This window comes from Zootermopsis nevadensis, unplaced genomic scaffold (genome assembly GCF_977971745.1).
Source record: "Zootermopsis nevadensis isolate Lab colony 2312 unplaced genomic scaffold, Znev_1.0 Znev_ptg000020l, whole genome shotgun sequence".
Taxonomy (NCBI): Eukaryota; Metazoa; Arthropoda; class Insecta; order Blattodea; family Termopsidae; genus Zootermopsis; species Zootermopsis nevadensis.
The window spans coordinates 16,759,742-16,786,173 of record NW_028259152.1 but is presented as its reverse complement, the minus strand read 5'-3'; the positions used below and the strand labels follow the sequence as shown (position 1 = coordinate 16,786,173).

Below are 26,432 nucleotides of genomic sequence, written 5' to 3'. Positions count from 1 at the left end.
TAGGAATATAACCTTGTATGTACAAACCCTGATTTTCCCATGAAGAAATATTCAAATTCATTATATCAGGCTACAATGCACTGCGTTATGACAAAGGAAAGATATTCATAATACAATAAATGACAATAATAACTTAATTTTATTAAACATTCACTTTGGGGAAAATATGTTTGCATAATACATCATAATCTTAAAATAATTAAGACATTATTGTTTTACTGCATCGAAACAAAGGAACACACCAAACTGTAATTCATTTTTAAAACATATCTAAAATGAAACTGGCAACATATATAAAACATATGGTGAAGATTATTTAACATTAAAAGAAAAGAAGAATTTTCTAAGAACAGGATTACAAATCAAGCAATGGAGAACCTCAACTATCTAACAAAAATCTCATGCTAGATAATTAAAAAGTAAGGAAGCAATAATGGCCATTCTATAATGAATTCTGGAAACAGTCACAAGTTCCAATCTCAGTACTGGCAGGGCACAGAGTCTGCCAGACGCCCACCTGTAAAATCATCACCAGTTTGGCAGCCAGCAGAATAAAGATTCATGGTTTACCATCAGATAAAGCCCAACCAGAAAACTGACATTATGGTACAGAACAGTGATGGACAGAATGTACAACCTATGTACGTATATATGTGAAAGGTCACAACTGCTGCAACGCTGGTGGAAGACATCTACAAATAATGTTAGTTCCTTGTACCAACTACAGACTATTATTAAATTCCTGTGTAACTGCATTCAGTGAAAGTATTTCAAGATTTGAAAGTATGTTAAATACCCATTACCCAAGACCTAAACTCTCACATTCCACAAGGTAAAAGTCAAAGAACCATAAAAAAATGGATTAGCAATGTACATGTTCAACAGTTCAGTCAGATAGTCAAGGTTCAATAAGGACCATTTCATTCAATAGCCACACGGCTATTAAAAAGATTAATATGTCTATATATTACATGTTTCTAACCTTGATGTGCCAAGTTCCAGTGACACAACTTTCTTTTTCAAAACTGACAATATCTCCCAAAAATATATAATTTTATATAGGAGTTTAAACAACCTGAAACTCCATACCATATTTCACACCATTATTACCATATAAAGTTTTAAATGTTCAATTTATATTACAAATACATTCACATTTTTTTAAAAATTAGACATTTTGGCTATTCATTGGCACAATGGTGTTTTCAATCCCTTAAAAGGTTCCACAGATCTATTTATTATAAACTGTTCACCACAGACAAAATTACATTGAGTGTGTGGTGCATATAAATATCGAAGTAGCGACCCACGCAAAAGTTCTAACAGCATTTTTATTAAATCCTGATAATGATGTCAATTTACCTTTTCATTAAGACTGTATAAAACCTCACGAGTGTCCCTATAAGATGTCGCGCAGGTATTGTCCCATATCACAAGAAAACAAAGATCCAAGAACACTGTATTCAGGCTTCTCAGTTCTGATTCCCGGTCCGTCTAGACTTGGGGAGAACCAGACTGAAGATAAGTTTTATAGTCACTGCAGAGAACGCAGCCTTGATATAGCCGTCAAGTCGTCACATCTTCCATACATAAAGGAGAGCCTGCACAATATCTGCCAGTGTAATCATAATATTTGGAGATTCACATGAGACAGTCACGGCTTACACATATTTAATACTATATATTACTAATATTCATGTTCATGTTGGCAGTTATTACAGATGGTCATGTACTGTAATTATACAGCTTTAACTGTGAACAGAAGTATTCTGAGATGCTGAGCATCACTTCTTAGAAGGTACATCCACACTTGAATTTAACATTGCTAATAAATGCTATTTTGTGAAAACATTTGTTCTAAATGTAGTTTCTTGCCACACAACATTTATGGCCATATCACCACAATAAAAGTAATCAGAAAATATGTTAATGCAGCAGTAAAAGATGAACTTCTGTATAAATATTTCAGAAAATTATTGCATATTATGTACCTAATAGCTTTCCTCTTCTTTCATACACTTCCTGTGCTTTCAGTTTATCTTTATAGATTTTATTTCATGAAATTTAATAACTAACACAGTCACAGAGTTCATAAATAAATTCCCCACTTTTTACTATACTGAGCCATATGAATTAATCACCATCCTCAAATTAATTTATTTTATATCCATTTTAATAATGTCCTCCCAAATGAAGAAGAATAGGAAACCAAAAATAATATCAGTGAATAATACAAATTAAATCTCTGTGAATGAAAGCATTTGTTACAGAGCAAGAAAGACAGGAATTTTTTTTGGAAATCATCAAATCAGCAAGCTACATCTAGTGACCAATCTATTCCTATTTGGGGGGGGGGGGGGGGGGGGGTTACAAACAGTTATGCAGCAAGTTCAAATAATAACTGCATACATTATGGGTTTACTGACTGAATTTGAACTAAACATATTCTTGCACAAGGTAAAATGTTACTTAGCAACATGAAAAATTATTTCAATATTCATCAAAACAGTTTAAGCAATGTTAACAAAATGCCAAGTGTTGATATATCTTAAAACTGATGTCACAATGTCACACAATATGACACAAAACTATACAGAAGTGTTTTAGTAGGAGCATAATAAACTGTAAAACCTCCCTTCCACCAGCCACTGAAATCCCAAACACATTTCAATGGTATGTTGAACAATGAACACAATTTTAATTATACATACACAAACAGCTTAAAAAAGGTTACATTAAACATGTACTGTGAACCATCAAATGCACTAACGAGTAGAACAAGATGGCAGCAGGAGATAGATACAACTTTTCTTGTCTTACATACAACATGCATCAAACTTCAAAAATACTGGACCAAATATTGCAGTAAAATGGCTTGCACTCCTGTTTTGAATTCAGGAGGACCAGAGTTCAGACCTTGGCCCACAGATCGGCTATCCTGGCTGAGGTTTTACATAGTTTTTCTCAGCCCTTCCAGGCATATACTAAGACAACGCCTTAAATTACAGCATGACCACTTCCTTCCACATCCTTTCCAAATCCTTACTCATTCACGATCCTATTATATGAAGGCATATGCAAGCTACTGATAGCGTCATCAAATATATAAATGAAAAATTCAACACTACTGATTATTATTATAAATTCTGGAAGGAACAATGAACATACGAAGCAAAAGCAAACAAAAATCTGCTCAATAAAGACATGTCTACCACACTGCAGGCAACAGACAATATCCATTTGACAGCGTGAACTTGAAGAAACTAAACTGGTCTACACGCGTTGTTGTAACAGCTAAACATAACTCAAAGCAGAGGAGCTGCTATTTTACAGTTTGTAAAATAAATAATGCCATGCGAAAACAAACGTTTTCGACATATTAAAGACAGAGCTCTATGCTTCAAGTTAGAGAAAGCTTCTATAAAGCAACAAAAGATCCTTAGCTAATTTCTGCACAACAAGCAAAGATGTCATACACTGTAAATATTCAGTTTACTTATGAGACAGAATTTTCTGTATCAATTATTGCAAAAGTTCCATTTCTAACAAGACTAATCTATAAGAGTAGAGAAATACAAAATTAGGACAAAAATTCTGAGGCACACACCCTTGAAAAAGATGAGCATCACGTATTCGCTGGAAGAGGGGTAATGATATTTACAAAGTTTGACCTGGGAACAAAGTAATTTTATTCACTAAAATATGGAAAGTTTTTTTCTAGTTATTTTCTTGTAAAACTGTTAAATAGCAATAACCTTTGTTGCTGAAAGGGGGAACAAAAATAAACTCCTGGTCCAAAACATTATGGCATGATGAAGTCCTGATTTCAGCGCTTGTAAATGATACCACAATACCAGGTACCACTGTAGACTGTCCGTCTATACATGCTACTGTAGCTAATTGGTTAAATCCAAGCAACAGAGTTCTTCTTGAGAAGCAGGTCTGCTCTGCAAGTCAAGGAATTCCCCACCTTTATAAAAATTAAAGGTTCGTTACTGTATTCACAAAAGCCTGCCATTGGTCCCTATGCTGAGCCAGATGAATTGAGCACATGCCCTCCCACCCAATTTTTGTACGATGTATTTTAATATTATTCTCCCATTTATACTTAGGTCTTCCAAGTGATCTCTTCCCTTCAAACATTCCAAACAACATTTTGTACACATTTCTTATCCCATCCCTACATGCTACACATCCTGTCGTGTTTTCCAAGCTGATTTCGCAAATTTTGTTAGCCATATACAAACAACCACCTCATGAGGTTGAAACACGTCTGACATGATATAGTTGTATTTTAAAGTGTAAGAAGTTTATATATGTAATTTTATATACTGATATGATACTACACAGTACGTAAGGTTTTAAGATTATACCAGACTGCATGGCACAACAACCCAGAAGACAACCATCTTCAGACTCACAACCATGAAAACCTCAAATCCTACTCATGCTAAATGGGTACATGGCCCTAAATTCTAGAACAATGAGATACAAATTGAGTCTAATGACATTCAACACAGCTAGATGCCTTGTCACCTGAACGAAGATGCACGTGAACAGATTAAATTAAAAAGATTCCTACTGTCTCCATCTTCTGTTTTGTTCATTATGATATGATTATTTAATTTAAAAGCCTTGTGTATATGTTGTATTGAAAATGTGGTATATGATTCATTTTCATGGTGTAGACCTACTCATATTCTAGATTATACTGCAATATAAAGATAAACAGTAATTATTACACATAAGAATATTTATTAAGTTAACTGAAAATCAATAATTCAAATTTCTTACGTGGATGGGTTGTTTATATGGTTATGCAATTATCTCTTCAACACAATTTGGAAATATTACCTTCCACCTCATCCTAGTTACTCAACAACCTTCAATACTCTAATTTCATGTGGTACGAGGTACAAAAATGGTAAAGACACCATCAGGTTGAAAGGAGATACATTATAAGTTAACAGGCATAAACCAGAATAAGAAGGTGTGGGCACATAGCGATTACTACATAGAATGTGAGCACAAAAAACTTTACATTTTCAAAACAATACGTAAAACAAATGTAGCGTACTTAGAACTTCATACCCATACCAGTTGATAGAGAAACTCTCAAAGTTTTGTTTCAAATGATCAGGTCGATTGTTGCTATTGTTCACTTCTGCTAGATGACACTAGTTTTTAAAATGGTTGCCCCACAACACACGAATTAGAGAGTCTGTAACAGCTGTGCAATGTGCATTTTGCACCCAATTTCACATGGAAGTATCCATTTATGCCTAGTACAAGAAATTCCATTCATAACTGCCACAGATTCCATCACTAGGGACATTTTGCACAAAGTTTGGGACGAGCTGGATTACTGTCTCGGCACCTGCTGCGTTACTCATGGAGCACATATCAAGTCTCTGTGCGGTGTGTATAAAACTTTTGAGAGTTTTTCTAATAACTGGTGAACGTGTGTAGTTCTATGACTGCCACATCTTGTTTTCTGTATAATTTTCAAAGTGTAAGGTTCTTTTGTGCTCACCAGGTATAGCCAAACACAAATTGGTGTGGTCACAGAGAAATCTTACATGCAGCTGAGACAAGAAGTAGTGTAGTCACACAGGAATTATCACATGGCATTTAAGCATGAAGCTATTAATGCGGTCACACAAAACAGATGGGGCATCCTCAGATTTATAAAGATTATTCTTCTTAAAACAGACCTCCAAAATTGCAACAACTCAATACAATGCAAGAGATTCACATCCACAAATAGAGCATCTACTGAAACAACAAGATGCCACAAACACTTGCTATTTCAGGTGAAAATATCAATGCAAGGAAAGAAGATTCAAATCAATTCATTCATAAAGTGACTAGTTGCTTTCCTGAATTTAATCTACTCGCATTTGATGGTACACGAGAAACGTATAAGTAGTTACTGACTGATGAGAATAAATAATTAATGTGGCGAAAAAGTGGAGAGCTTTGGATAATGAACTTAACAGCACCACAGTGATTAAGCTGAACTAATTACTTAACACAAAGCTTCCAACAATATAATTAACAAAATAATGTGTATCTTTACACTGAACATTCATAATGCAAAAAAAAAAAAAAATTGTAGATACATGACTCACATTAAAAGAAGTAACTATGAAAAGAGGGAACACAAACCTCTGTGAGCACAAGAGGAAAATTACACAGTATGGAAATCAAGGAGAAACCCTGAAGCTCACTGACATCTCTCTCTCGCTCTACTTCGATCTCACACCTTACATTGAACTTTAAGAACAGGAAATAGGTAGCACTAATACTGACTCGTTACACATCTGTGCACTCACACAGGTACACATTAGGAACACTTATAATCCCTGCATCATAGCTGGATGGTATATGCAATGTGGATATGGAAATATATGTCTGTTGCATTCACAAAGTGCATTATTTTCCACATGAAGATATAATTATAAGAACATAATCAACCAGGAAATTAAAATAATACCTAATTAACTGTCATATGGATACTACAAAGTACTATTTCCTTCTTAATTTTTTTATGATTGGTCCATTTACCATGATAAATCTGAAACAACGTATTGAATTACATCAGATAACACTGCATGGTGAGCAGGTAATAATTTCTGGGAAAGGCAAAAATCTGAAGAACGCAATCTACTTTCATGCAGCTTAAGTGCAAAATTCAAGAAACCACTACTGTGAGAAGTTTTTTCCAGATTCATACACGTCACTATTGCCAGAAACTGTGCGTCTGTCTAGAGTAGAAAAAAAAACCAACATAATTTAACAAAAACTGAGATGAAGTTAAGAAGTTTTACTAGCAACTAATATGCCTGCCTCCCAAAACTGACCAGTAACTATAATTTAAACTGCATTCATAATGCCATATTCTTATGATGGCATTACAGACATTAATATTTTGATTTCTATGCTAAATTTGTGTTTGAATAGCTTATTTAGAACATGACAAAACATAATTCCCTGTTATAAATATGACTGTTTAACACAGTTTAAAATATATTAAAACACACTACAAAGAATTAAATATTTAAGATGAACGAGTAAAGTACCATGTAACTGGCTTACACTAATATCACAGTAAATTATGTCACACTTTGCGAATGCAACAGCGATGAAACAAAGTTCACAGTTTTGTAATACTAAAAGGTATATCAGTAGGAATTCTAAAAAGGTATTTGGAAAGAAATACATGAAATTTGAGATGAGCAAACAAGGAATGTTAGGAAACTGTTAAAAGGAAATTTGTCTTCATTGGGTACCCTAGTAAAATACAGACAAAACAAACTCAGCAGTTTCCTACTGAGCTTACAAATATATGGACAGCAATGTGTGTGCATACTCTTCAATCAGTCTTGCATACGTCAGAGATGGCGGTTCTCAAACTGTGAGACATCCAACACAGTGACAAAGTTCACAGAAATATCTGAACATTCTTGCCCCATTGATAAATGGTAGGCACAATGAACAAAAATAAATTTTTAAGGGGTTTCAACAAAAGTATCACAGGAATCCACTTAAAATATTACAAATCAAACATGATAAATCAATTTTCAAAATATGTTAAATATGTTAAAATGTATGCCATCCAGTTAGCTAATAAAACTCACAGACAGCTGCTTCCAAAATTAAATGTCTCCTTCATAAAGGAAAGCTGTAATTCTTGAAAGCCATAACCTTTCCCATTTGACAGTTATGAATTACATTTACATATAATCTTCAAGGGGCTACAAAATCATTAAGTGGTGAATGTGTCATTCCTGACTGTGCTGGAATAGTTCCAATAACAACACTAAGTTGCCCTGGTGAACCTGTTGAACAAAACAGACCCTCACAAAACACAGCTTCTGTAGTCGATACTTTTTCCACAAAGCTTCATTACAAAGACTTACATGAATCACCCAAAGACTATGTAGAAGTCTTTAGAGAAATCTAGGATACATAATATTATCAGCTTCTTAAAGTGAGATGTGCTTTCACAGTTTGAAAACCACGACTTAGGGGATTTTATAACAACAACAACAATAATAATAATATCAGAGGAAACAGAAGAATTTCTGGCTTTCAGATGACTCTATCTGATGCCTTTATGCCACTTATGACTAATTAAATGTTCAAGAGAGAGAAGAATTAAAGCCATTCTGCTGCTACTCAACAGAATAATGTCTGTGCTTTGATGTCATGATACCCAACGCTGATATTCTGCAACAGCTGACATTATCAGAGGTCTACCTATTTTCCTGAGGGCTAATTCATCAATATGTACATTAAAATAGGCTCGTCTAACTTCTTTTGATGTAACTTCCTTCAAAAGTAAAACAAGCAGGACTCACTTATCGAGTTCACTGCATGGAGAAGTACAGAAAAAACCCGTCTGTCAGAAAATATCTCTGGTCCTGAAAAATATAGTGCAAAAAATATTGTACAATTACTCCAAAGATATGATAATTGTTTAATATAGACACAGAATTAAAAAAAATAGAAAATGAGTTGAACATTAATTGAATATTTATTATTTTTGTTTATGTAAATTTGTTCCAAGCTGTTTCTTGGATTCCTCTGAGAAGGAACATTCAGTGTCACAAGTGAAAAAGAACATAGCCCAACCATCAACAAATTAAGTGCAGAATACTTCAGTGTTCTACTGACAGAAACAAAACAAATGAAATTGAAAAAAAAAATTACTTGAAAATGTGTACTGTTTAGTCAACAGTGTTCTATATGACACAAAATAATGAAAAACAGGTTTTCAATTGTCAGCATCAGTATAAATGTATTAAAACAAGTACTAAAAATAATTCATGAAATCCGAAACAATTTAATCAAGCACCATTCTTGTAAGACATCTTTTAACTATTTTCTTTTCAAGTAAAACTTCCGCAACAAATATCAACTACACTTAACACAATTAACTTACAGATAAATGGGTTGTGAGAACATGCAAGTCTCAAATTGTATGAAAATGTAAGCTAAATATTCTTCTCTCTCTCGCTCTCTGTCTCAAATGCCTAGTTTAGGATAACAAGTTCTGTCATAAATTCATGACAATATTTTAAAACACAAAATACATGCAAAAAGCCCAGCATGAATGTTGATACAGGACTTGAGACAATAGTATTTTTTATTTCCACTGCTAGGTAATGTGAAGAAAACATTGTATAGTGTCACAAGTGAACAGCAACTTACACACAAGTTAAATTACCAATAAAATGTAAACATACAAAAATGTGTCAATATAGGCTCAATTAATTACTTTATGTTACTCAGCCTAGGAATACTGAATAATACTGACAAAATGATTGATTGTGTTCATCACCATTTCAGTATAATGATTTCAAATTTTCTTTTGATGACTTACTCCACTGTATTCTGCTGCATACACAAAAATTTACCTAACGTTATCACCAACATATCATGAAATATTTGTCTGAAACTTTTCCAAGCTGCAAAATATGTAATGGGACAAACATAAAAGTCTTGAAAGTACAGTAGTAGCTATGATGGTAAACAACTGTGTATTAGTAACCATGGGTCTGTCGTGGCTGCGCGGTCTGAGGCGTGGGCCTTGTGCCGCTTGGTCGCTGGTACCGTGGGTTCGAATCCCACTCAAGCCATGGATGTTTGTTCGCGTTTTTCTGTGTTGTGCTGTCCTGTGTACAGGTAGAGGCCTTGCGACGGGCCGATCCCTTGTCCAAGGAGTCGTACCAAATGTCTACAGATCGAGCCAACAAAAAAAGTTGGGACCCGCAGTGCTCAGGCACTTGAAGAACGGGCTGTTCCCAGTAATCCCCAGTATGTATGCAGACAGAGTGTGAAAGTATGAAGACTAATTTTAAACAGCTGAAAGTAAAACAGGAAGCATATTTTCAAAGTTAAAAATTGCAGTGTGGAATAAACTTAATATCATGTTTCAATACCAATACATAGGATTTCCAAAGAAATTCACAAGCCGAAGTTATTGGAGAACTAACACTAACTGATCTCATCATTTATCACAATTGACAATGTCTTTTATTATGTCATTTTAAACATTCTATATTGTATACATCCTTCAGACCTTGCAAGTTGCAGCTCCATCTAAGATACAATCATTCATACTAATAACTCTACCTCAGATGACTCAGTTTAACCCTCTGAAGAGCAAAATTCATCAAAATAATATTTATAAAATCTGTTCCTACTACAAAAAAAACACTGTGAGCAAGATTCAGAGTTGCCGAATGTTGAAGCAGGTGGTATAAATAACTACCACTATACTTCAAAAGGTTAAGTCAAGCTGAAAACCAAATTAAAACGTAATACACAATACAGCATGTTCACTTATAAGCATTACAAACATAATGTGAAACTGATGTAAGGATCATGGGTGAGGAACATGATTATGTTAGCGTAATGTAAATTGCAAATGAATTTATGACTTAGAACCTGATAACCTAAATAAGGTTTCATGAAATTGTTTAGCCTATTTTACTGTTACCTCTGACAATACTTGTCCTAGGGTGAACATACCAAAATACTCTCCACAGAAATCCATTGTCCATTAAATGAAGCAAATAATTTAAAACACAAGTAAGTAAAACAATTAATAAAAGGTACAAAAGGGTACCATACCTACATTAAGTACAATATTTAAAGCTTATAAGGTAAATAAATATACAAGGATAGGAATGAAATGGTGAACAACAAACATCCCCAGCACGACAGAGACCAGACGAACTGTTAAAAGAAACCGGCTGGGGGCACAAAAATTGATATAAAGAGTAGAGAACAAATACAATATCAACAATCCCACTTAAAATAAAATACACCATAATTAGGAAATGTGGACATAAACCAGAGGAACACATATAACGAATGATAATACACAGGAGTGTGTTGTACAGTGGCCTCTTTTGTACAGTACTGTAGTAAAAATATGTTTCAAGATATGTGCTAAACTGTAATTATAATACAGATAAGATATAATGGCTGCTGTACAGACATGACCTAAGAGTTCTTCTCAATCCTTTTAAAACAGCTGACCAGCAGCATAAGAACTGTGTACGAATTTTTATCATAGTAAATCGGTCTTCATAAATTGTTTCAGTCTTTTTCTATGGCACAAACATTATCAATGGTCTTATACAAAGAATGCATAAATTAATTATAATGATGATAGACTACATTATGACTAGAGTGTGACCAGCGTCAGAAGTTTAAAAGACATTAGACCAATGGTATTCACTGTAATTCACTGGTGCCAAGGTAAAGGAGTAGGCCTACAGATAAAAATATTACTATTACAATTACAACCAAAGTTTAACTGCTCCTTTAGGGCCTATATTTTACAGCACACATAATTTACCAAGCCTAGAACTTCAGCATTAAGTTTATGTCTAAAATGGATAATTATATTTGTATACATTTTCTTAAAAACACTAAACACAATTTGTGAGGACTTTCTGAAATTGTTTTTTATTTCATGAACAATTAATTTCACCTTGGCATCAATGAGTTTTGTCATGGTATTTTGTTCAATAATGCTGGCCAGAAATAACCAACTTTTTTATGCTCAGGGATTACCAACCAGGATCAATTCCTACCAGAGGAAAGGATTTCTCTTTCAGTTAGTCTAAAATGCCTACCCTCTTTCCAACCAAAATGTGAAGCTGGCCTCTCACCTCCATTTTGTGTTGAGGTTAACAATGTGTGTAACTTCATTTGTGTGCCTAAACACAGGGATAATTTTACCTTTTTATGGAATTCTAAAATAAATGTATAACAGCTCCTGTACGTCTCTCCAACATGCCAAATTTTCATTTTCATTTGAATTATGTAACACAATTAAGGACCAGAATTAAGGTAACAGTAATTTACTCTGTAATTTTGACACGTATAAATTTATATTCTGTAACAAATATGTTTGTGTAAAATAAAATATAAATGCAAATTTGAGGACTTGACACATTAAATTATAGTAAAATGGAAGTAAGATGGTAGCTTTGTTGATAGTGATAGAAATCAAGTCAGAATAGTAGTGGCTGGGTAAGATGCATCTGTAGGTCAGAAATGTCCTGAAGGCTAAAAAGTGGTCATCACCTTCCCCAGAAAATCTACATGTATATGAATGCAAGTAATTCCATTAAGCAGAATCCTTCTTGAGAAGCTAAGTCACACAGCTAATTAAGAAATTCCCCCATTTTATGAAATCCAAAGGTTCATTAGCATGTTCACAAGAGCCCAACACTGCTTCTTATTCTGAGCCAGATGAATCTAATCCACGTCTTCTCACCCTATCCCTCTATGATTAAATTAATATTATCCTCCCAACTGTGCTTAGATATTCCCAGTGGTCTCTTCAGGCTTTAAAGCTAAAATCCTGTACACATTTCTCATCTCTCCCACGTGTGCTACGTGAACCACCCATCTCACCCCCTTCATGTGACGATCCTAATACTTGGTGAAGAGTACAAATTACTGAACTTATCATTATGCACTTTCTCCAGTCCCCTGCCACTTCATATTTCAAATGTCAAATACTCTCCTCAGCATCATAGTTCTCAAAACACCCTCAATCTGTATTCCTCTCTTAACATGACAGACCAAGTTTCCCACCCATATAAAAGAAGAGGCAAAATCAGAGTTTTGTATACTAGGATCTGAATGTTTTTAAAACTGCATAGTAAAAAACCTCTCAAATTTAATTTATCATGTGAATATAAATTTTATTTATTATCGTCATTCCCAAATACTTAAACTTGCCACATTTTTAAAGGACTTATTACCTACTTTTATATTATGATTTTCTCCTGTCATCTGGTGATAAGACATGAACAAAATACTCAGATTTCTGTGTTTACTTCTAGATCAGCTTCCTTGCTAACATCCAGAGGACCTTCTGTGATTTTCCTTATTATATTAACATTCCCGCCCAATAAATACACAATACCAGAACAGATCAGAAGCTCATGTGTCCCATTCAATTCTAACTTCCTACTGGCAAAAGTAAAAATCAATTTGATAAAGCATCTCCTTATTTCAGACCACTCTAAATAAGAAATGAGAATATGTATATAAATGTGTATAAGTTTTTAAAACTGGAGATTACTTAGAGGTAAATAACAAACGCACTGATTCACTTCTATCTGGCAGTTAACTGCCCTGTTTTTCAAACTTGCATCTATTAATTTCAAAGGTAAATTTGTCCCTGTAACTACATAAGCATTGCTGCACAGACACATTCATTGTAAACCACAGCAACAGATGGCACTGAGTGATCAGTTACATGAAGAGTTCCCAGCATCCACTGTCATTAAAGGCTGCATGGATCCAAGTGTCAATATTAACACCGTGGCAACATTAATTAACTTTGCTACAAGTACCCTTAAATAAACTGATACATAAACAGAATTTCTACTTTAATCTTCAAGAACATTGACTGTTCTTCCACTCCTATCATTAGAGTTACATGTAAAGAAAATATATGGATGTCTGTTTCTTTATCAGTCTGGGCATTTATAAACTTCTTTCCGACCACTAACCACAGGTTGGAATGCAAAGAATTAATGTTCTCTGAATGCCACACCAAAATTTTGTTGTGGTCTGCAACAAATCACTGGTACAAAGGGGTGTGAGCTACGTAATTATGCGTTATCAACCGCAGTTACTGAGCTACACTAACTAAGACAATCCCAGAGCAAAGATCCATTTTCTAAATCATACATCTGTGACAATTCATTAACACTTAACACGGTGAATACCAATGTTCTAATATGTTTCATCTTGCTATTCTCAATTTTCACAAGCCAATAATTGCAAAGTGCATCTGATTAATAATCTTCAGTTCACTCACATTCATAAATGAGAAATAATGATCAAAACAATATAAAGCCAAGTAATAAAACCATGGCATAGCTGAAAATTATCGAAGCAGCAGTATAAGGAATATTTTTAGTACTGACTTAATTCAAATAACAATACCTGCACTGGCAAACCCCCAGGATGTTTTGGCAAAACAAACTTTTAATAGGGGTCATGAAAAGCCATGCCAATCTAGCTGCAAAACAAAGTACCTATATACTTCAATCTGTCCTTGAATGTCTGTAACAAAAGAAAACTACTTTCTATATTCCAAGACTAGACCTGCTTCATTGCAAATAAAGAAAAGAATGGCTTCTGGCAATGTTTGGCAATATTCATGGCACATCATCAGATTACAAATTAAAGTTTGATTTTCTTTTGCAATTACATTTGACTCTCATAAAAATATTTAACATAAACTAAAAGGCAAACAGAAATTTAGTTATAAGAATTTTCAGCATATGTCTTTCTAAGATGCAGGAGCATTGGATAATGAATATTCTCATCATAATCACAACTTTGTTTCAATTTTAAATGCCTATTCCAAACATGTTCATTGTAATACTGCTTACTCTTGCAATGAAACCCTCTCATTTTAGCTTCTTCTGCAAATTTTTCATATGTATGCCCCCTTCGTGGAGCCATCACAAAAGCAGTTCCATCCTCATTCAACATTGTCCAAATAGTTTCAATAAGATCCTGACGAGCTTCATCGAAGAATAAGCAGTCAGCAGATAATATAATGTCATATGTTGAAATGTGATTACCAACGGGTTTGTCTTGAATATCCCCCCACTGCAAGACAGAGCATGCAGCACAATCCCCTAAACCATTCTGCTTTACAATGAACTGTACGTTATCAATGGCTGATATATTTCCATCAGTGACATGGATGTTTGCTGCTGTTGTGTATTTGGCCACCATGAGGCCAGCAAGGCATGTCATTCCTCCCCCTAGCTCCAGAACCGTTTTACCAGAAAAATATTGCAAGTTGCATAGAATGTAGTAAGCCAGCACTTCTTCTGATGGCCAAACACATATATTTCCAGTATTGTTGAATCCAATGAGCTCAGCTGCAGTGAAACTTCGTGTAGGATGTCGAATATTCAAGGAATATGTATTTTGTGATATAGTTGCAGTATATTCAAACCACGACGCAGCAGGATCATCAGTGCCGTTGTTTAGTATTATGGGTTGGGATGTTACGAGATCAAATGTTGTGAAACGTCGCACTGATATGATGTCGTTAACATTTGTTGGTGTCGTATCAATGTCACTGGTTTTTTGTAATGCCCGAGCCAAGATCTTCCAGCGGCGTCGAGCAACTTCATTTCTATTCTTGTGATGTTGCAGATGTACTTGCTGTTGTTGGGAGCCATTACATACAGCAGACATTGCTCAGAATTCATCAACATTCAAGCCTCTCCCCTTACCAATAATAGCACCCATTTCCCAGATGCTCTTTACATAGTTTTGTAAATTATCACAGGGCTGTACTGATGAGAGAGGATGGTTATTTTTAGCCTGGAAGGAGAAAAACCTGTGGTTACTCCTTCTTTATACAGTCAATGGTAAAGGATAAAAAAATTACTGTGCTCATTTACAACCAGCAGACTAAGGCCTACATGGACACACAAGGAAAAGAGAGGCACATATATTTTGTCTTATTTTTCACTGAAGATTATTATATGGCAGAAAAAAATAAAATAAATTTATATGCAAGACAAAATTACTAACAGTAGGTTGAAGAAAAGAAATGCCTTTCACTTATTTCATCTCTTGAAGACAACACTGACATGAAAATTGTTTACATATTTTTTTTCAATTCCATAAATTAAATAACTTCTTTTATGCAGAATACAACATATTTTTCTTCATCCTCTAGTGTTACTAAATCACAGTGGAAGGAGAAATATGTTTGGTTATACTATACTTAACATTCCAGAGTTCTTAAGTTTATTATTCATTTGCCTCTAATTCATGCTATGTTAATTTAGACCATGTAGTTGAAGTATGGTACGATTTGCACATACATCAAAAGCAAGTCATAACTGTACCTTCACTGTTCTGAAGTGACCCTCATCATGTCTACATGCAGGAATCAATGCACAGTGAATTCTTAGTGGGTTGTAAGACAGTACAGGCATAATCAACAATGAAAACCATCCACCAAAACATCACAATCAACAGTGAAGGGTTTTTTTTTAATTTCAAAGTAGGTTACTAGTTTATACCCAAGAACATTTGTCACATACATTCATTTGTGATCAGAGAAAATGCAGTGTTAGCATCAACATTTTCTAATAGTGTGCATACAGAACGTTTGTGAAAAAATACCATTTATATAATCTAAAAGCAGGTAGTTTACAGTTTCAAAGGATTTATATCCACTCTAGTCAAAAAATAAAGTTTCTCTAATATGATGAACCACACTAATTTTAAGACTTTCCTTTCTCCATTGCATATACGTGAAAAATAATTTAGAATACATTTTGTTGACTTGACAAAGAGTACAGAATTTTGGATAAGAAATGTGTTCCTCTCCACAGCCACTTTGTTTGGTACACTGCCCACAGGGCATGCACAATGTTTTGCCAGGGTTATTAATTATTGGTATTTCCCGTCATCCCCAGCCATTTTTCTCTCCATCACATCATTCCAGCGATAAGAAGCATATGCCAGAAAATAAAACATATTCTTTAAAACAAGTAACTTAATTCCTAATCTCTTCTCTCTGATGATTGAAATAACAAGCCTGCTACAGTGACAGAGAATTCTGGAAATTCAAAAATACTAATACTTTTTCTGCAACATCCTCATTACAAAAATATCTTGTTATTAACAATAATTTTTATGTCATTCAGAAGACAAAGAGCAGGAAATTTTGATACTAACTCTGAACTTCTGAAATTAGTATGTGAATTTTCCTGACTCAACTGATAAAGGAAAGCATTCTTCTCTTCACCTGCAAATTTGTAGTGCATCACATCATTATAAAATGTCAGTTATTTCACTGTACTCCACCATATGCATTCTATTAAAATCATCAGGTCGCAAATCCACGTAGACTGACACCTGTTTCATCAAAGCTTATCAGAGGCAGATGTGAATGTTCATAACACTCAACACTGTACTGACAAAATTACCTAAAAGTAACTTCATCAGAAGTTGAACAAGAAATTCCTCTCTTTCTTTGTTCCTGAAATCTTTAAAGTAATAAATTGTACTGGCCCATGGGTACATGTCTGTACTGGCAGCTGAGTGGGAAAGTTTGGAAAGCTGGATAAACCAGAACTTCCAAATCCCCTTATCATCCACTAGTTGGGTTTTAAATCCCTCATCTATGATAGGTAGATTCAAATTAGTATCTTAAAAGTTCTCACACCTCAGAGAAACATCCCTGACTGGAACAGTTGGAGACACCTCGTGCCACACGCTTTGTCCCTTAGCACCATTCTTCCACAACTGACAAGAAGCCAAACTGTGATAAGGGTTTGAAGTAAAATGCAGGTCATGACCCATGTGTGCCCTGGCTTAATTTTCTGATGTTTTGCCCAAGCAAAAAAATTGTAACTTGAAACTTTTCAGTTCTGGCTAACTACAATGTCAGGTAAAAACGGTCTGAAGCCAGCAACAGTTAAATTATGGCCCCACAGGTGTTCAAAATTCAAACTGCCTTAATACTTGAATACTTTCCCAGCTAAATAACAAAGAAAACCAAACTGTAAAATCATACAATAATTTTGTGATATTTACTCCACTGAGCTCAGACTCAAACCTCATGCTCTAGGTTGCTTGGGCTCTGGACTGCTACATTCACCTTCAGGGTTCAAATAAAACTATCATCCAGCCGTGTGAGATTAAATGTGTGAAACATGAGGTTCTCGTGGTTGTAAAGTGTGCCAAGGCATCATAACCCTAATGACCACATTTACGTGGTCTTCAGGGACATTTAGTTCTGTACGTGGTTACCAACACTTTGGAGAAATGTACTGCCTTTATCTCCAATCCTTATTTTCACAGTGATAATATTTTGGGTCAAAAAAAATGCCACTCATTATTAACATTATAGAGTTGTCAACATTACTATTGCAGTATCTGTTTCATAAACCACGGTGGACAGATTCTTCTCAAATACGAGATTCATCCTGTCCCAACTGAGATTTAAAAAGGAAGAGAATTTTTAACAAGATATTTTCATTCTGTAGCATCATAAAATATTTGATACAAGACAATAAAGAGTACAGAAACACGTGACTGACATTTATGTTTAGGCCTATGTGTTACTGACGTATTAAGGCAAGAGACAGTCAGCACAGCATCCCAAAATATTGTTTAAATTAAATTTAATGTGAATTAAAGCATCTCCCTGAAAACACATTATGAAGTCTCCAATTGTGAACAGTAAATTTTCTTAGTACAACATTTCGCCATACTGGACATAATCAGTAGACTCAAACTAACAAAACATGCATATATAACATATAATAAATAACAATGTAATTATTAGTCACTACAGATCAAGTTCACACACTCCAGTGCATCAACAGTAATCTTCAATAGCCTAGTATCTTCACATAACAAACATAGCCCGCTCACCCATCATCATCACAACACTGCACTAACAGAAACTACATTCCAAAACTTTAAGACATCAATATTGTTAAAATGCCTACTGAAACGTCAACAAGTGATAGTACATCCTGACCCAACACTGAATGCACATCTAGCTGCAACATGACAATTGACCAAAGTTATAATTAAGTTTTAGTGTTTCTGACGAGTGACAGTGCCTGCTAGACCTACACATACCTAACATGAACATATATGGATGTAGATACGTATACATGAACATATCAGCAACAGCAAAATCAAGTTTTGGTGTATTTCACTCTTTTACCTTTCGATCAAATTCTATTTAACAAACTGTACCTGCCAAACAATAACATTCTATACCTGCTGTTTTTAGAACTAATTTTAATGTACACAACAAAGTATACCGCATGAATAGTAAAAGCCTGAAGAGGGAAACTTCAGTCAAATCTTACCCCCTTAAAAAAATTATAAATGAGTGCACAAATGAATGAATTTATTTATTACTTGTTGTGTAAAGACGGAGAACCAGTGATATTCCACTTATTTTAAAAATATCATCCTAGTTTTGATAAACTTCATGGGGTTTCCACAGGCAAGCACCTGTAATGGCCAGCAGCAAAACTGTCTCACGAAAACAAGATCCGAGTTCAATTCTGTAAATTTAGATGCAAAAGAATTGTATTTCACTGTATAATCCACCATCAGACTAGTTTCCAAGTTTACAAAGTTTCCACGTGTTACATCTAAGGATATTACTTTCATTAAATTCATAAAATCAACAGAATTTAATCACCAGCAGGTAAATCGATTTCTTAAAGATAAAAGAGGCAGAACATGTGAATCTCATATAGAGAAGTTTGATATTAAAGCAAAGGTGAAATGTTAAAATGGTTTTACAATCTTACAAGTAAAATCTTCATGACACTGGAAATAAAAGGCATGGAATTACAAAGTTTATCAACGATGGCTGCATTCATGATCTAAGTTTTCTGGGAAATCTGACAGCTTAATTACATACTTAACATTTAAGCCTTTCGTGAATGGAACAGGTCAAGGTTTAGTGGATTATTAGAATGACTTGATAGATATGGCTTAAAAATAACATTTATGTACAAGCAAGAATATAAAACGGCTTCTGGAACGAGTGCCAAAAAGAACAGTCTACATCAGATAAAAGTACAAAATTGCAGTTTACATCCACTGTGCTGCCTTAGTCTGAATTTAGCCACCAGTGATGCTTATTCAATTGCTTCAATCAGAAATTGCATACCAACTGTCAATAGATTTCTGAAAATTCTTGCTTCTCCACCTGTTATCAAACCTCATGAGCGGTCATTTTCAAGATTATGTTGGCACAAAAGGAACTTAAGGAGTAGGTCTATTACTGAATAAAAATAATTAAATGGAATCAACATTCACACACAACCACATAGAGAGAGTGGCATTTCAAATGGCAATAAGATTTGAGGTTCTCATGGTAGTGAAGATGAAAATGTTCTTCTGGGTTGTGACACCACATAAGCTCATAGATAGATACCAACATTTCCGAAAAGAGGTCACTGCTGCCTCCAACAAGCACCCTGATGATGGAGGCAGCATCGACGTCTGAAACGTTGGTAAACTTCTACCAGACTACATGGCGCTACAACCCACAAGACGGCCATCTTTGGACTCACCGCGGTGGAAACTTCAAATCCTATGTTTTGGAAAAACATTGTTTCCATATTCTGGGGTTAAGTGACTGTGTTAGGAAGTAGAGTTTGACCCTACACAAACTATCCACTTCAGCCCTGAAGATGGAAACAGTATGTCTGTCCAAAAATCCTCGCCATTACATACTTGTAATTATGCTACTGAACTCAGTTCTTACAATTATAATAAAATTAGGTATTAACAGAATTCTAATAAAATCCACATGGCATCATGAACCATAAGAACAATGCCGACATTTAACATCCCTATTGTTTAAAACAACACACCTCTTACTATACTGTATGTATTCCTATTCAAATTAATGTATTACCAAAAACTCAACTCAAGAATCTTACATTCAAGTACGACAGAAAATCAGATCACATCAGCAAAAATGTAACTGAACACATTAACGGATAATGATGATAACATTAACAACAACAGCAGCAAGAACAATAATTATTTATTTATTAAAGAGTTTTGTAACAGCGAAACTGCCTGTTAGTGTCAAGCATTACAAAACACAAACCGAACGGAGCAGAGTCCTTGGGAAGTCGACATTCACTCAGTCAAAACATTTTCCACATGTTAAAAATGCTAAGTTACTAAGAAGATTTCCGTCTTCTGGGTTGTTGCGCTGTGTAGTCTGGTCGATGTTAACCAACGTTTCAGAGGTCATACTGCCTCCGTCATCAGGGCGATGAATATCATCGCCCTGATGACGGAGGGCGATGATCAGGGAGATGAATATCATTGCCCTGATGATGGAGGCAGTATGACCTCTGAAACATTGGTTAAGATCGACCAGACTACACAGCGCAACAACCCAGAAGACTGAAATCACTTATTCCCATACACAAGTCTGTAAATGTTTCTGTTTTTACTGTTCACTTCAAGCTCTGTGCTGACGACATGTGCTGGTGGCAATACATGGCCTCTCTGTTATATTAAATCACTGCACTAGTTGTCACAACCGCCAAATATCCCCCCTTTGTTACTTTCGCATTATCTCGCTCTCTTTTCAACTGATTCTGCATCAATTTCATTTTATCTTTCTTTAATCTAATAATTTTGAACGCTCATCAAACCATGTTGAAGTTTTGATATTCTCTTGACTATATACCCACGCTTCATTTAAATTTTCGAAAGCCACAAACCTGTTCACAATTTTAATTTCTGGCTGTTCTTTAACATTCAGCTTCTAGAGGTAGTAGCTTTCTGTATCAACATTTGCTTTGCTAATTTCCTTACTGAAAGTCTCTCATAAAATTCTTCAACCCCAAGACAACAATACATTTACATATGCTGTGATGTCGGAATGCCGTAGTCTTCACAATCACATTCTTTAAAGTGGCAAAGCTGACAACTCTGTGCCAATTACCATGAATGATTTCACGTGAAGAAAATACTAAGAGCACTAACTATGTTATTTCTGAGAATGCAACACATGGTCTCAGAGTCCGGATATTAACGTAATTTTAAAAATAAATATTTCTTAACTACAAATGGGGTAAAATATAATCTTTGTTGAAAATAACAATGCTCCTGCACATTATAATATGCTATATAGTATGAGCTACTAACAGCATCATTAAATAAACCACAAGTGGAAGAAATACATCAGCACAGAGGCATATCAAACTCAGAGCAGACATCATAATGAATGTATGATTAAATAAATGTAGTCTCTGGTTAACCTTATGCAACAGTATTTAAAATAAATGAGCAAAAGGGAATAGGTCAGTTATGATTCTAAAACAAATCATTTTCCCCATTATATTAAAAAATACAATTTTGTGGCCATCAGAGCAAACACTGATCCACTCGGCACAGATCGAATAACACATCAATATAAATGATCAAAAGGATTAACGGCAACATGATGAAGTATTAGCAGCACCACAGTTGCCCACTCAACAACACAAACTGCAGTAAACCCTCAATTTAATGGATTTTGGATTTAATGGACACAATCTGGTATAACTAATTTTTTTTTTTTTTGGACCACTCGGGTTTTTTGCACTAAATTATCCCTTTATACTGTAATATGTTTAATGGTGTTCCTAATAAAAATTATGGATTACTGGCACCATAAAAACAATTGTTCAATTTAATGGACAATCTGCATTGCTGGACAACCCTTCCCCCTATTAGTCTGTTAAATCGTGGGTTTACTGTACTTCAAACTAGGAATGCCTCGACATGCTCTACAACATTCTTCTTGCCTCCTAGGCATGTTACCAACAGCAGTAGGAGATCCTGCTTAAGTTGGTAAAACAGATGTACTGTAATATACCACACCGAAGCAAGTGTGCTGTAGAAATGACCAACAGAGCATAAATTAGACCACACATACTTCAGCACTGTTAAAGAGAGAAAATTACTTCCAATCAACCCTTCGTAGCCTCTTCGTTACTAGGTTTGCCACTGTTAAAGACTTGTATTAAACTCAGTCCGAGATTCTTCCACATATATGACACACACTGGCAAGGTTGTGATCTCTATGTTTGGTGTTGCAACGTGGTAAATGTTTTTGTAACATTTTGTTCCATAAATAAACTAATGTTGCATCCCATGTGATGTTGTCTTTTTCTCTTTTCAATGTATAGGTATTCAGGGGAAAAAACCGGACCACAAAGGATTCATAAAAACATGAAAAATTATAACACATTAGATTCCATATGTGATTCATAAGGAGTCTGCAGTGTCCACGCGGTCTGAGGCGTGGGCCTTGTGCCGCTTCGTCACTGAGACCGTGGGTTCGAATCTCACTCAAGCCATGGATGTTTTTCCGTGTTGTGCTGTCCTGTGTACAGGTAGAGGCCTTGCGACGGGCTGATTCCTCGTCCAAGGAGTCCTACCGAATGTCTATAGATCAAGCCAACGAAAAGTTGGGATCCGCAGTGCTCAGGCACTTGAAGAACGGGTCGTTCCCAGTATTCCAGTATGTGATTCATAATGATCCCACAATAAGAATTTCTAAAATGTAACTATCTTCTTCTATGGTGCAACAGCCCAAAGTCGAGCCCTGGCATCCTTAAAATGTAACTATAGAAATTGAAAAATCTTGTCTAAAAATTACACCCATGGATGTCCCTCGTATTTTATTTTGGCTCTTGAAATAAAGGAATACACAAATTTCATATAAAATAATAATCAGTGCAGCAACTGTAAATAAATCAACGATCCAGCCTTCGCTACTCACTATGCAGCTACATAGGAATGAAATGTTTACCAAAAATATAAATTAAAACTTAAGTTGGTGAAAGGGTACAAATAGTTAACCTGATATAATTATAGGTCACAGTACTTTTTCAGAAACACCGTTAAATATCACATCAGTTTATGTATGATACCACATTTACAGAATAACAACAATTTCAGAACAAGAGTAAACAATTGCTACCATGTTTGTGTTTTTTAAATAAATGTGTAACTTGTATTTTCTAGTTCTAAGACAGAAACTAGTGCCAAAAGTTTCATACACTCTGTTACATGATTTGCTTACGTCAAAAAGATAGCATGACGGCATAAGGCGCAAAACTGTCCCTAAGCACTACCCAGATAAGTCAGCACACTTGCATATGTTATTATTTCTTGTGCATAATTTTCTGACAGCAGCAACAGAAAACACTGCCTTGAAGATAAACTATACAATGTGCTGTAGAAGTAAGTAATGAGAGGCAGGAAAAGCTAAACATTAACCTGAGTTTTGCAGAAAATAATATGCACGACCAGGCAGTTAAAAATGAGCTTCAGCTGATATTATGAAATAGCGAGTAACACTAAAATAAATTGCTTCAAAAACACTCTTCTTGAAGCAAAATCATGGCCTGACGGTTCTTGTACACTTTACATTTTGTAGGGGTGACAATGTAAGTCAGACTACAGTAACTGTCAAAGCAATATGCTCAATATGTTAGAGGCAACAGAATGTTTGCATGCTGACCATTTGGGGCTGCAAGCAATAGCAACTCATACCCTTTCAGTGTTTTCCAGCGTCCACGTAGTTTTTTGTAAAAGCTGTTGTTCAAAACTTCTCAAACCCAGTTCCTAATGGTGTTGTGATAAGGAACTTTTCCACGTCTCCCAACGTTAAAATGCTGTCTGAATATTCATCGTGTTGCTTTCAAAGAGCTGTTATTTTTTAAAAATGTCTCTATGGCAAATGCACAGTGCACAGCCAACCCACTCATTCATGTAGAATTTAAGTTCCTCATCATGGTAAGTATGAAAATGGCTCTAAAACCTCCAAGACATTGGTAAACTTCTACCTGACTACACAGTGCTACAACCCAGAAGACAGTCATCTTCAACCACTGATCCATGTTTACTAATTGACATCCCTAGCTGAATGCAAAGTGCATTTTGTTTCAACACCTTTACAGGGCCACCAGAGTACTACATAAATACAAATAATGGATAAATGCTGCCCCATCCTGTACATATGTAGAAATAAATTATTAGGTGTCTGTGTTAATGAACAGTTTCACTGCACATATGGCTTGAAGATTTAAAACAATATTACTGAAGAAGTAAAAACTGTGTAGGTACCTCACATTTATATAATACACTGCTGAAGATATCTACTTCCTTAATTCATTAATTTTATTAAATTTAACTCAAAAATAGTGAAGGTATTAATTTTTTGTATTATATCACCCTTGTCATTTAAACCCTTTGGCACTGGGGGATTTAAAATCTCTAAATCCATCAAGGCTCAAATTTTCAATGGCATAACGAGTCAATTTTCCTGATAATCTTAAAAGCTGATCACAGCATAAAATGTGACTTGTCAGTGATATTTTTTACTGCTTAACAACACATGCTTCTAGCCTTTCATATTTCATTACATAATGTTAATGATATTGTAATTGTTAATAAAACTGGACATTCATGCAAGAATATGAAAACTGAAAAAGTTTATATAGATGTAACAATTAAAATCGTACACTGCACACATTTGGTAAAGACACCACAGCAGCACAGTTACAGATTACTGTAATCAAAAGTGCAGGGACATACATAAAATGAGCAACATGTAAGAGGGGTATACAGCTCTCATAAAATCCTTGGAATGTCTTTAGTCATAAATAATATTCAAACTCTATGTCAGGTTAAGGAACTGTTAGGTGTAATAACAACAAAGAAAACCCAAATTTATAGCTTGGAACATGTGGTAATGATATTACAGAATTAATAAACATATATTTAATATAAATATCATTATCATCAACATTAGCAATGAAGCAGTTTGACCAACTATTGGTCTGTTCTAACCTCATTCATCCAAAAGTCTCTAAATAGGTAACCATTTGTTCCTTAATCCATGTGGTAATTTTTTTTAATAATTACAAAAATTGTCTCTTTGAACTTTGTCAACACATTATTGTGTCCAATAGTTTTTATATCTCCGAGTTTTGTTCAACAAAGGTTCTTAGATGGTTATGATCTGGCAAAGCCATATACTCTGACAGAAGTTTAGCAACTTTTCAGATATCCTTGCTGCCTCGATCATCAGGGGGATGACTACATGGCACTATAACCTAGAAGGCAGTCATCTTCGAACTCACTGTTGTGAAAACCTCAAATAAACCACAGGTTACGTTTTTAGTCCTTTCAATGTGTTAATGTATTTAGTGTAATACACAGCTTCAAATTTTTAACTGAAATGTAAACAAGAAGAAGTTTTAAAGGCCTTGCCTTGCGTGCAAAACACCTAATCCGCACAATGAAAGTCAACAAAACAAGAATTTGCCGATAAGTATTAAAGTTTACAAAACACTTAAGTCATTGGAAACCACGACAAATAAGCACGAAGTTCTGAACAGACTACCTACAGTTATTAGACTACAGGACGGTCCCAGTCTCCGTAAAAGAAAATGTAAATTTAAGGCTGGGGCAAGTCCTCTTTAAGTGCCAAACATCCCAGACCTACTAGTGTTATATCTTACATTACATTTCGAATGGGCTAGGGATAGACTGTTTACATTGCCACTATTCTTAGTTCATTGCTAGCAAGCAAAAATCCGGGGCTAAGCGATTGACAAGCAGAGCAAATGCATTAATAAATAAAATGCAAGAAATAACATGGTATTAAGTGCATGAATGACTACTTACATATCTGAGCTGGCTGCTACCACGTTATAACAAAATATTCACTCAATATTCTCTAAATTTCAAAAAGTGTAACACTTCTTCCGTAGTATACAAAATCCTTCCAACAATGCTTTAGACATCGTCCGCTTTTTTGATTGCGTAATGCGCAACGCATG

At 34.9% G+C, this 26,432-nt stretch overlaps 2 protein-coding genes across 4 annotated transcripts in view; both read right to left on the bottom strand.

The window, feature by feature from the left end:
- LOC110829701 (uncharacterized) overlaps window positions 1-26,432 on the bottom strand; it is a 133,327-nt gene that overhangs the window by 13,722 nt on the left and 93,173 nt on the right. The window lies entirely within an intron of this gene.
- LOC147873319 (calmodulin-lysine N-methyltransferase) lies at window positions 121-26,432 on the bottom strand. 3 transcript variants are annotated; one of them, XM_022063699.2, is made up of 2 exons: window positions 26,278-26,432; window positions 121-15,393 (listed from the first exon to the last, which is right to left on the bottom strand). In XM_022063699.2, exon 2 carries the CDS (start codon window positions 15,262-15,264, stop codon window positions 14,308-14,310), a length of 957 nt encoding a protein of 318 aa, XP_021919391.2. In that variant the 5' UTR covers window positions 15,265-15,393; window positions 26,278-26,432; the 3' UTR covers window positions 121-14,307. The 3 variants fall into 3 exon arrangements, with proteins under 3 accessions (XP_021919391.2, XP_021919394.2, XP_021919396.2); XM_022063702.2 differs by lacking the exon at window positions 26,278-26,432 and adding an exon at window positions 25,998-26,271; XM_022063704.2 differs by lacking the exon at window positions 26,278-26,432 and adding an exon at window positions 25,438-25,984.

Excerpts from the sequence above, each read along its gene's own strand:
- LOC147873319 (XM_022063699.2), bottom strand. The coding sequence starts at position 15,264 with ATGTCTGCTGTATGTAATGGCTCCCAACAACAGCAAGTACATCTGCAA.